General features: G+C 37.8%; 1 protein-coding gene across 6 annotated transcripts in view; it reads right to left on the minus strand.

Annotated features, from left to right (window-relative positions):
* CEP128 (centrosomal protein 128) overlaps positions 1–13,256 on the minus strand; it is a 418,732-nt gene that overhangs the window by 239,889 nt on the left and 165,587 nt on the right. For 5 of the 6 annotated variants that reach the window (XM_050953220.1, XM_050953226.1, XM_050953223.1 and 2 more), the window contains one exon: positions 7,856–8,048. In XM_050953220.1, coding sequence (XP_050809177.1) covers positions 7,856–8,048 — 193 coding nt within the window. Of the gene's footprint in view, positions 1–1,950; positions 2,267–7,855; positions 8,049–13,256 lie in introns of those variants that run through there. The other variant, XM_050953225.1, reaches the window with a different exon arrangement.

Consider the following 13,256-nt stretch of genomic DNA (forward strand, 5'->3'; position numbering starts at 1 on the left):
TATGCAGTAGGAACTGAACTGAGACCACCAATTTATTTCACAAAGAGCAGCAGGAATCTATCACATGACAATATTTTCTGGCTACTAGTGACCTGAGCCCAATAAGAACTGGAGATAGAGACATGAAAGAAATAATATAATCATTCAAACTAATAATTATAATGAAAATAGAAGGAAAGATGCACGAGTAGCAACTGAACTATTTGAACTTGAGAGCTAAATTGTTATTTAAAAATAGATTTTTGTTTGACCTAGAAAGTTCACTTGAAGATGAGAAATCTGTAAGAAGGAAAGTAATGGCCATTTGGCCAGAAAAACTATAAAAGCTGCACAACATAATACATCTAAATGCAATTTTATTTGACGAAGATGTTTTGATTTGTTTTTTAAAGGAATTAGATTTCCTTTAATCTGTAGTTTTAAATTACTGTTTTTATATCTGTAAAAATTAATACCACTTAGCAACCTGATGCCCCTAAGAAAATGAGGTGTTTAGCGGATTTAAAAAAAAGAACTTAAAAATTTTCAAAATCTGAACATACAAACTTTCTCATTATCCTTGGCACCATCACTTGCATTATGCTTTTTATTCTACTAATATGCTTTTACATTACAGTGATATCTCGGTTGGAAAATTAGTTGCAATTGTTACGAGAGCATCTGTTGAAAGCTGCTGTTTCTATTTCTGTCACGATCCTTTTGAAGAGTCTGTCTCTGGTATCTGATTGCTTTTTCCAACCAGGCCAAAAAAGCATCTCCTTCTGTATCTCCTAACTTTGCCGTTATGGCAATACATCTTTTGGGCAAGCTTTAAATATTTAAAGTTTTAGAAACAAAATAAGAACTTTGAACACAGGAGCAGAAATTCAACGACAAAACTTCCCAAGGGGACATTTCAGCATTTTACTATAAAGATATGCACATGCCTAAATTGAGGCAGATGCATGGTTTGTGTTTCTGTAACCCTTATTGCAATGGAGCAGACAGATCCTATGCTGTACTATGCAGGAAAGTGTCTAGGGTCTGTCTATGTCATAGGGCTGATGCTGGCCTCAGAAACAAGAAGGCTTGCGAGTGGGACCTCAGTCTGAAAGGAATGAGAAGGGAGGAAGCATTAGAGCTAGGCTGCTCTGACAGAAGATATCTTGGGTCTGAGAGAACCTATAAGGTAGACTGTGTAGACCTGTGCTATGAACACCCAACCTTTGGGAGAAGGCTTGGACTGGACTTTACCTAATTAACAATAATAGTAATAAAGTCCAACTCCACTCTATGAAGTGACTGTCTTAGAGCAGGTGGGAAAGTCACTTTCTCACACTTGTCCTTCCTCTCCCCATGCTTTCCCTACTATATGCTATCACACATTATCACTTTTACGTGTACACTTCACCCATCACATTTATATATAGATTGTAAACCCTTTGGGACAGGGAACATGCCTTTTTATATGTTCTGTAAACTGCTTAAAACAGTTGTGTGTACTGTAGAAATAAAAACAGTAAATAACATATTGCTCAGTAACAAGAGTAGAAATTACATTATTAAAATACAATGCACCACAGTCAGAAAGCATCCATCCAATCCTTCCTGGTGTGGAAATATTCAAATGTATCCCATCATTTAAAAGACTAGTCTGAAATATTTACTGTTTGCTTTACTCCTAACCACTAAGAAGAGTTGTATGCTTTTCTCAGATTGTCAGTATCACTTATACTATTACACATGGAATAAGCAGCTTTCATTCTCTAGGCTAAGTTTGTATGTGTATACTAAAACAAACAAGTATCCATTGTATTACTTACTTCTTTTAAAAATATATATTCTGAGTCTTATCACCTAGAATCAATAGAAAAGTTGAACAGGGACAAGGAGAGAGGAAGAAAGATCAGCAGTGACCATTAGACCTAGAGAAGAAGATTCTTGAATGAGAGGATTACAAGAAGAAAATCAATTAATTTAAATACTGCTGTTCTTATGTTATACAATGTATAGCTGTTATGCAAATATGTTGTTTTTCTATGTCTAGTGCACCAGAAGTAAAATGTAATTAGTAGCAATAAAATACCCAATCTCCCTCCTGTGAATTCTTGCTGTACTAACATGTTAAATGATGCCTGTAGGTGCAGCAAGAAATTTCTGTTGCTGGGAAATGGAAACTTGGAACAAGGGACAGCTTTTGGAGGCGAATAATTTTGGTATCATATTATTCAGATGACTGAGATGATCTGCAGCGAAACACTTCCGACCACATTGGTGAAGCCATTTCCTGTAATCAGAGCACAAGCACTAATGTTATAATCTGCATAGAGATTATAAATAATCCCTAACACTGGAAATAAGTAAAATCTGTGCCAAAAATCAGATGACATTTAGTGAGGACATTTTGAGAGTGCTGACTACTATAGAAACTATATTTTTTTAAGTTCTGTTTTAAAAGAAGACTCCAGTCTCATATTGTTAATTGTGACTCAAGTTCTGATTTACAAAGGTGGAACAAAAATGGTTTTTGATTATTAAAATGTAACCCATGGTGCACATGTATTAACGTCTCATAGATTTTTTTAAGAACGTCACCTGATTGATTCTCCTCCTGAGTTAACTGGGCTGCAGATGGTGCTACATAAGCGAAATTGTGCACATATGGAAGACAGAATGATAATGTTGGAAATAATTTTCCTAATAATTTTATGAAGATTTATTATGACTCAATTGCCACACAAGCATTCCTTTATTAGTCCAAAGGCCACCTAGTGTTGGTAAAATTCAAAATACAAATATATGCATGTGTATACATCTATATACTACATCCTAGCAAACGAAGGCTACTTACTTGTAACTGGTATTCTTCTAGATGGACTCTGCCTATTCACACTCTTGGGATGTGCTGACCAGGTGCAGCCAGGATGGTGGAACCTTCTAGTCTAGTTAGGGTTCCTCGCTCTCTCCAAACAGTTGAGCACATCCTGAAGTCGTGGCTATAAAAAGGGCATGGAGCTAGAAGCTATCTCAGGTTTTTTCCAAAAGCTAAAGTGGAATACCAATTAACTCTAAAAGTAGAACTTTGCAGACGCAGAGAAGGCAGGTAGGAATTGTGAATAAGTAGAGTCTATCTTGAAGAACTCCAGTTACAAGTAAGCAACCTTTTTATCTTCTTTGAGACTCCTCTGCATATTCCCACTCTTAGGATAATTTGGCAAGCAGTACCATGAACCAGGAGGAGGGAGCAGAATCCTAAATAAACAATAACTGAAGTGCCGCTCTGCCAAACTGAACCTCAGATCTGGTTGCCACGTCCAAACCATAATGTCTTGTAAATAACGTCTGAGCAGCCCAGCATATCTCAATCAGGGGAATATGTTTAGCAAATACTACAGATTTAGCGACCACTTCAGTAAAATGGGCTCTAAGAGGAACAGGAGGAGAGGGTGTTCTCCGTAACCCAATTCTGTCAATACACATTCAGACAGGGACTACACTAAAATGCCCCAACCCTTAAAAGTACAGCATACAAGATAAGTAAGTTAGGAGACAATCTGAAGTCCCTCGTTCTGTCCAAATAATACAATGGCATTCTAAGGAATGAATCTAGTTTCCCCTTTACTTGTTGAGGTTTAGGAAAAAATACAGGTAAACTGATTCTAGGAGTAACATGAAACTCAAACCACCTTGGAAAGGAATTTAGGGTATGGTCTAAGAACTACTTTGTCTTTTTGAAAAGTAGCATGGGGGAGAGGGGGTTCACTCAATGCATGCCACTCACTATTCTTCTAGTGGAAGTGATTGCTATTATAAAACCTGTCCTTATAGAAAGACAAAACAATGAACAGTTCTTGCTAGAGGTTCAAAGGGGGGAGCAATAAACTGTGTTAAAATTAAGTTCAAATTCCATAGAGGGGCCAAATCCTATACCAGAAAATACAAATTCAATCAGCTTTTTAAAAAAAATTCTCACCAACTTGTGCGAGGAAATGGGGTTTCTGTAATGTGAATATGGAATGCTGCTACTGCTGCTAAGTGGACTTTCATGGAGAGAGACAAACCCCTTGTTTTTAAAAGTGAAACAAATATTCCAAAACAAGTTTTATAGGAACTTAGGTTGGGTCAACATTCCTATCATTTGCCCAGTTAACAAATCTTTTCCATTTAAAATTGTAGCTTTTTCTGGTTGATGGTTTTTAAATATTAATAAGAATTTGCTGCACCTCAACAGAGCATGATCTTTCTAAATCTGTTAAATTCCTATCATCCAAGCTATTGGGTGTAATGTAATATTAAAACCGAGGCCCAGCTTAGGCGTATATTTTCACAGATAGGGAGTGTGTTCTTCATTTCTCTGTTTTCTTCCATTTCCAGATTTAATCTGAGGTTGCTATTATATACAGTTTAATGAGCTTTTAAAGAAAGATTAACAAGTACTATAGAAAAATGTGCTTTTAAGAGAGTTATTCTTTAACATACCTGTGAAAAACTTAACTACCTGCAATGAAGCTTGGGGTGACTAATTACAGAATGAATGAATGAACCAACCAATCTAGATTCTTCAGTGAAAACAGCCCACAGGAAAACTCACATAATACAGAAATTGAGCAAATCAAAAATGCAAGATTTCTAACAAGCTCAGCTAAATTAACAGAGAACACATTAAGTCTACATTTTCTAATGCGGACATCGAAGACAGACTTTTAAAGCAATAAACAGAAAACAAGTAATTGTGGCTAAAATTTATGCTTTTGGCAGGGACACAACGTAGGCGCCCACATGAACAATATGGCCATTTTGAGAGATTATCACATCAAGAGAGGCAATATCTAAAGTAGTAGGGCAAATAAGAGGACTATTACTTTGGTAATAAATATCACACACTTTGGTAATAAATATCTCCCTATCCTCCAAGAGTCCAAAGATAAGGCAAAGTAAAGAATTAAGAAGCATAGCATCATGTTACTCATGATAAGGAAAGAACAACTGGGCACAGGAAGGGGCACATGAAGCGATGTGGAATTCAATTCTACACAGTATGATGTAGTTGAGTCCTGTGAATATTTCGACTTTAGCATGTCAGGACACAACATAATGGCACAAGAGAACAAGCTATTGAAATAGTTTCCGTCTACTCTGGAATCATTAACTTACAAAGAAACAATACTGAGTAAAAGTACTGGATTGGGAGATGTCTAACAAGTCTTTCCTTAGGACAAAATGGAATCAGTCACATATTAAGAACAGATGTGAATAGCTGGAAATTGGTGTGAACAGGAGGATTTTCAGGTACATGAACAAAACACACAAGACATGAATCCTATATAAAGGTTAACAGTCCAAAAGTTATGAGAATGTAATAGATGAAAGAACAGAAAGCTGTAGGAGCAACTTTAAAGTAGTGGATGGTGTAGGCCTGATGAAACACGAAGTTCTGGTTCAGTTCTGATCACTTGAACTTACCATGGTGGAATAAAAATGGATTTGCCTTTGTAAGATTAATGGGTGCTTGCCTTTCACCCACAAAAAAGTATTCAAATCTCAGTTCTGAATATATGGTACTATATACAAATTATCAAGGAGATTTACATCTCTCTAATTCCTCTCTTCTCAATCTGTTCACTCACATTGACAAAGTTACTTATTAGGCCTGCTGAAACTGGACTCTAAACCTGTTTACTTGGGGCCTTAAATTGTTTCTCCAACTTTGTCCCAGCCTGAACAAAATGCACCTACTCAAAAACAAAAGAGATTTTTAGATGACTATGTGCCATCTAGTCCTTCCTAAGTGAGCAGTAAGTACTATCATTCCCATACTGCTAAAGGTTCTGTAACAATAAAATTTGTTGTTTATTATTGCTGAGAAATATCATTTAAATAATATCTTACTTTTATATAGTACCTTTCATCCTGATATCCCAAAGCAACGTACAAAACTGAAATGTTACCACTCATCCTTCCATTCTAATAGTTGGACTCAGCTAATATGCCTGCCCATTTTCAAGTTTCAAATTGCTGGTGTTTCCAGGTTAAAAATCACAGGAGGGCCAAATCCAAACATGGTCAGTTGTGCCATTCATCCTTCTGAGGTAGCCAGAATGAGTATTATGCAATTTACTGTGATCAACACCTTAAAAAACACAGGCTCTTTGTATATGTCAAAAATTTAAAGACATTTTTTGTTGGTATAGGTCTGGTATGTTTTGCCAAAAAAGTTCCTGCCACATATTGTTGAGTAGCTCTTCTCTGCTACCCTCTATCCCAGAGGTGGCTGCTTTTCAGTGTTATATGTTGCTTTTGGACCCTTCAGGAGGAAAGGTGCTATATAAATGCAAGATCTTTTTAATAAAGAGCTTTCTCAAAAATATTCAACACACTTTAGTAACACAGATCCAAAAAATAAAGTATACATTTCTTTAGGTCCTGGTGTTGCCTGTGTTTGGCATTTTTGCATATTGATTTTTCAGTGACAGCACCACAGGATGTGAGGACCTTGTGATATAACAACAAAGTATTAACTCCATTCTACAGATGAACAATGGAAGCACCAAGACATGAGGTGATTTGCAAAAGGTCACGCAGCAAGTCTGTGGCAGGGCCAGAAACAGAAAAAAATCTTCCACTCTAAGGCCTTAATCACAAGATGATCCTTCCAAATTATTTTTTACCAGGTTCACTCACCACTAACTTGGGGAAAATCCAAAACATAATCTTCTAAAAAAAAAAAGGCAACTGAAATAAGATTATTGAACCAGGAAGAAATTATATGTTTTCTCTCTGGCGAATTAATATAAACAGTGTGATCATAATACAAGGTAAACTCCCTCCCCACCCCCCCCAAAAAATAATGAGGTACCACATCAGCTGTTTCTTTGGTATCTGTGTGCAAACACAGAAAAATCTCCAAGAGAAGAGAGAAAACAGCCCTCAAATGTGCTTGACATCATAGGCCTAAGAAAATGGAATGAGAAGAGTTCCAACAATAATAATAATGCTAATAATATAATGGCACAATCAGGTATTTGACGAGATGGACTCCTTAGCCTCTTTTCCATTAAAAAATGTCTTCGTTTAAATTAGGTTAAATGCCTATTTTCCAACATGCAAAGTTAATTTAAAAAAATATTTTCTCCGGTTTTATTTTTGTCTTTTTTTCATTCCACATGTAACTGGTTAAAACTCATTTAAATTAACGCAAAGCTTATTTTCTTCAGTATTTTAACATGTGTAAGAGACAAGACAACATTTACCACCAATAAATCTTGTAATCAGGCTTCATTAGACCATTATAAAAGGAATTCAGGACATCCTCTGACATTTACCATTTTTCTATTTTCCATTTTTAATAGGCCATCATTATGACAAACAATACTATTTATGTGGTTCATGAGAGAAAAAAGTAGCTATGACTATAAAAATAAAAAATGAGAAAATTCCAAAACAAGCTCTTCATATTTTTGTATAACAAAAAAGAGATTACTTGAGAATAATCTATTTTACAGATAAAAGCAGGATGAAGGCAAAGATAATGTAAGCTCCTAGCAATGTTACCTCCTATCTCTACTCTATAATTTCTACTAATGTTCTTGGTCATGATATGCCTCAAATATGAAAACTGAATGTCTACTTCCCATTTCGAAAACCCATGTGTTGTTCAGACATCTACTGAACTGAAATATAGCTGTTGGCAGAACATGCCAACTTAACCAAGAGGAAACAAAACTCTGTTTCCCTAGTTATCACTAGCAAGTCACCAACTGGACTTCTTAATGACTACCAGATCAGGCAGATTTGGATGTACTTTGGTAATTCTCAAGATCAGCATTTCTCCCCTCTTTCTCTTTCTTCATTAACAAAAATGAACTGGACAGCTCACCTCTCTTTTCTCTGTTAACTTCCTCCAGGATATGTTCTTGCTTTTTTATTTGTTCAAAGAGAGATTGAAGTTCACACTCCTTGCTCAATGTCAAGTGCTTAAGCTGCTCTCGACTCTGCAATAGGTGGCGCCGCAGCTTCCGTTCCTTGCTTTCTCTCTCTTTCACCTCTTCACACATCCATTGAAGTTTAGTCTAGAGAAGAACAAATTTATGTGACACTAAAAAGGAGAGAGAATTTTAATAAAAATACTAGGACTTAAATTCTACACTGAAAGAACAAGAACATTTGGAATCAGCTTACTGATTTATAACAACTATTGCTATACAAGTTTAAAAAGAAATATTTAAAACATATTAAAGGACAAATTCTGATTTAACATGCAAATTAAAATGTGCACATATATTTTGGTTGGCAGCAACTGCATGCTCAAGCCAAACATGTAGATGATTTTTTCCAGGAGGATAAGCTTGCAGGCTGTGAGTCTATTGGCCATTTCTGGTTCAGAGGGGATATGGCGTACAGGCAGCCTCGTGAAAAGGCCCCACCCCGGAATGTGATGGCCTGATTCCTGCAACACTTGGTTTGCAGAGGAACATAGGCACTGCCATAGTGGATCAGACCCAACAGCTATCTAGACCGATAACGGTCTCTGACAATGGCCAGCAACATGGCCATGCTTCAAAAGGAAGGGGTAAGAAACAAGCAGTCAGTAAACATGGGAAAATCTGCCTCCCACATAAGGTCTCCTGATCTCCAGCAGTTAGAGACTGGATTAACCCCTGAAGCATGAGGTTTAATAGCTCTTCCACAACATTTTTATCATTAATTACAATAACTTACAATCATTTTGTTATCCATATAAATGTCGAATCCCTTTTTGAATTTTATTAAATTAATGGCCTAAATTTCTTCCTGTGGCAGATAATTCCACAGGTTAGTTATATATTGTGTGAAAAAGTATTTTCTTTTCTGAGTTATGAATTTCCCACCATTCAATCTCATTAATGTCTTTGTTCTTGAGTTATGAGATAGGGTGAGCTCAAGTTTCCCATCTACCTTCTCTATGTCATTCATTATTTTATCCACTTTTATCATGTCCTCTATTATCTCCTAAGGAAAATAATCTGAATTTTTTCCATTTCTCTTCAGTTTCTTTTCCAGGGTACTTGATCATTCTTGTCACACTTCTCTGAACTCCCTCTAGTCCTGCAATATCCTTTTGAGATATGATGACCGTACTGCACACAGTATTCAAGATGAGGCCATGCCACTAATTTATATAAGGGCCTTATACTATTCCCATATTCTTCATTCCTTATACAACCTAACATCTTGTTTGCTTTTTTGACTGTAGTTGCACCAAGCAGAGGTCTTCACTGAGATGTCTTCAGTGAAGCCCAGGTCCCATTCTTGAAATTATACAATTAATTTAGAACTCTGTAATGTGTACAAGCCATTTAATTTTTCCCTCCAATTTCCATTACTTTGCATTTATTGACATTAAGTTTCAATTACCATCATGTTCCTCATTCACCTTGCTTGATTAAGTCTCTCTGAACTTCCAAAATATTCTCTTAACAGATTTAAGGGAAACAACGAATGGGATGCATGACTTCTGCCCCATATTTTCATCACACAGGCATTGATTTTTGGGAAGGGTACCTATACAAAGTGCCCTGACAAAATCTGGCTCTAACATTGAAACCAGAGCTTCTAAGCAAAAAATGCCCAGCTATAAACTGACCCAAACTCAAATGGTTTGGTTGACCCATGAACAGCAGAAGGAACACATGAGCTATTGAACTTACAAATACAGCTTTGGCCTGAAGCCTTTTATATCTTCTAGTAAATTTTTTTTAAAATGTATTAAATATTAAATCTTTGTATTAAATTGGGGCCTATGGAGATTACAACTTCCAATAAGTCTTGTGCTTTTGCAAAGCTCAAAACATCTCAATGTACCATGGATCAGTACAACACCCGCATCACTGCCATGGACGAGTTCAAGTATCGAACAAGAAATCTACTCTTAAAATTTATGTAACTCAAAATACTAAGAATGGACCTATGGTCTACCAGTTACAGACCAGGGTCTGGAAAACACAAATGGAGAGATAGGTTTGGGGTGACTGTAATAGGTTCAAGTCACAATTTCACTACTCACAGTTTAAGGTCAGAAGCCATTTGACCTATACGTACCTGTGTCAGCTCATAGCTTTGGGTGAAAAAAGCATTTAATTTAAAACCACATAACGCATTGTCCAGTGAAAAAATACCATAAAGAATCCATTAAGGTATATAGATTAAACTACAATAGCTACAAGAACAACAAAAAAGGCACTATTCCCACTGTCTCCACTCCAATTCAGAGCTGAGTGTTTAAAGAGTTAAACCTGAACAAAGTCATTTCTACACCCATAAATTCCCAGAACTAAAGAAGGAGGGAAGAAACAGAGAAAAGAAGATGGGGAAGGAAGAAAAACATAGGACAGAAAAAGTGAGATTCTAAAGGGGAATAGATTCCACCCTGAATGATAATGAATGTGACAACAGGATGCAGAACAAATCGTTTAAAATTGTAGATACTGCAGTACTTTATGCAGTACCTAAAGACAAGTTTGATTCTGTCCTCATACATGGGGACTGAGGATAATATGTCCAAAATTTGTACTCCAGCCTCGGGTCATAATTAAAAATGGAATTTGAGCCTTTCCACTGAATGAGTGAAAAATCACCAATTTCAGGGACAGCCTATACAAAGATGACAATGTCATGATTACAGTAGCACTGTGAAAACACCTGCAGCTCAGATGCATGTGAGGAAGTGGGTATTCACCCACGAAAGCTCATGCTCCAAAACGTCTGTTAGTCTATAAGGTGCCACAGGATTCTTTGTTGCTAATGATACATGAGGAACATAAAACCAAATTTCAAAAAGGGAGCATTTTAAAACTGTGCCTCTGCAAAAGTTAGTTAAAAAGACATGGAAAACATTGCACGGAAAATTCAATTGTCCTATGAAGAATTACTGTGCCAAATGTGGAGACTAAATTCAACCACTGAAGTATGAAACACAGTGGATTTTTAGTCCTGCTCTAAGGGCAAATCTTGATGTAACTTCAATTACAGAATAGTTACTCTGTCACTCAAACACACACACACAGAACCAAAACAATGTTTATCTTTTTTCTCCTCAGCTAGCTATGAAAAAAATGGTTACTAATCTGTTCCATAACTGTTGTTCTTTGAGATGCATTGCGCATGTCCACTCCACTCTTGGTGTTGGTGCATCCAGCGCACAGCCATCAGAAAATTTTTCACTCAACAGTATCTGTTGTGTGCCTCGAGCTCTCCCTGTTGTCCTCACACACCACTGCGTGCAGGTATAAAAAGCAGAGCCATCCCTAGCCTCTCCCTTCTTGTCGTTAGTCTGATATAGAGAGGCAGGAGAGCAGGTGGTGGAATTGACATCAGAACACTTCTCAAAGAACAACAGTTATGGAAGAGGTTAGGAAATATTTTTTTTCTTCACGTGATTGCACATGTGCATTCAGATCTAGGTGACTCTCAAACTGTCAGGTAGGAGGTGGGATTGGAGTCTATTTCAATAGAGATTGGAGCACAATTTGTCCCACTCTAGCATCATCTCTGGAGTCTTGAGTCACAGCATAGTGAGAGGCAAATGTGTGGACCAAAGACCAGGGCACTGCTCTACAAATGTCTGCAACTGGAACTTGTGCCAGAAAATTTGCCAAGATCAACTGTGACCTCATCAAATGAGCTGTGACTCTGTCAGGTGGCGCAACATTACCCAAGTCATAGCACATATGTATGCAGGATGCGATCCAAGAAGAAATTCTCTAGTGGAGACTGACTGACCTCTTACTCTGCCTGTCACAGCTATGGACAGGATTTACAAAAGTGTCTAGTTCTGATCAGGTAAAACGCCAAGGTTCTTCTGATGTTCAAGGCATGCAAATGCTCTTTTTCCCTGGTCATATGTGGTTTTGGTAGAATACAGGCAAATAAATTGGCTGGTTGACATGGAAAGAGGAAGACACCCTTGGGACAAACTTCAGATGAGGATGTAGATAAATGTTGTCCTTAAAAAAAGATTGTATGTGAAAATCCTGATATTAATGCCCACAGCTCCCCTAGTCTTCTGGCCAAGGTAATGGCCACCAAAAGGCCAACTTCATTGATAGATGCGACAGTGAACAGTAGTCAATGATTCAAATGGGGGACCCATACGTCTTGACAATATTAAATTCGGATCCCATGGTGAAACAGGGTCTTGTACTTGAGAGTATAATTTTTCTGTATTGATTAACAGCTCCAGAGGATTGAATGTTGACTGGCTTGGGGCAACACTGCTCTGCACTTGCAGTTTGGACTGGATTTTGACAAGGTAGGGGTAAACCTGCATTCCTGATCTTCAGAGGAATGCAGCTACTACCACCATGACCTTTATAAAAGACCTTGGGAGCTGCTGACAGGCTGAAAGGTAGTACAGTGAACTGACAATGATTCTGATTTACCAGAAATCAGAGGTACTTCCTATGAGCTTGAATGATTGCTACATGGAAGTAGGGATTTTTTAAATTGAGGGCAGCATACCAGTCCCTGGGATCCAGGGAAGGGATAATAGAAGCTAGGGTGAACATGCAAAACTTTATCCCTTTTAAGAATTGTTGAGATGACGCAGATCTGAAATTGACCTGAGACATTTTGGGGATTAGGAAACATGGGGAATAAAACCCTTTCCCTCTGATGCTACATGGAACCTCCTCTATGGCTCCTGGATAAGGAGTTTTTCATGAAAGTAGTCCCTGAAGAGGGAACGAGGGGGATGGTGGGCGGGAGCAGTAGAAGCAAACTAGAAAATATATCCCACTTCCACCATGCTCAAGATCCACTTGTCCCAAGTAATCCAGGACCAAGCACTGCCGAAGAAGTGAGACAGTTTGCAATGCTGAGAGGGTTCAGGCCTGGAAAGATGGAGACTGGTATGCCAACCTCAACAGGCTCTTAAAAATACTTGTTTTGTGGTTCCTGGGTGTCTTGAGGGGCCCAGTGCCAAAACAAAAGGCGAGGGACACGTACACCTATAACTCTTTTTTGATAGGTCCTGTGGAAGAGCAGCGGAATGGGCCGTCTGGTCCAAGAATAGAGAAGGACCCTCGAATAGCAAGCCTTGGATAGTAGTCTGGACTTCATTGTGAGACAAGAAAACTGCAGCCAGGATGATCTACACATGGCCACTGCAGAAGCCATGGTTCTAGCTGCAGAGTCTGCTGCGTCCAACCCCACCTGTAGTGAAGTTCCCATGATCAGTCTACCTTCAGTGACCAGAGAAGGGAACTCCTGCCTAGCGTTCTGCAGAAGGAGCTCCTTTAACT

The sequence above is a fragment of the Gopherus flavomarginatus genome, chromosome 5, assembly GCF_025201925.1.
Source record: "Gopherus flavomarginatus isolate rGopFla2 chromosome 5, rGopFla2.mat.asm, whole genome shotgun sequence".
Taxonomy (NCBI): domain Eukaryota; kingdom Metazoa; phylum Chordata; order Testudines; family Testudinidae; genus Gopherus; species Gopherus flavomarginatus.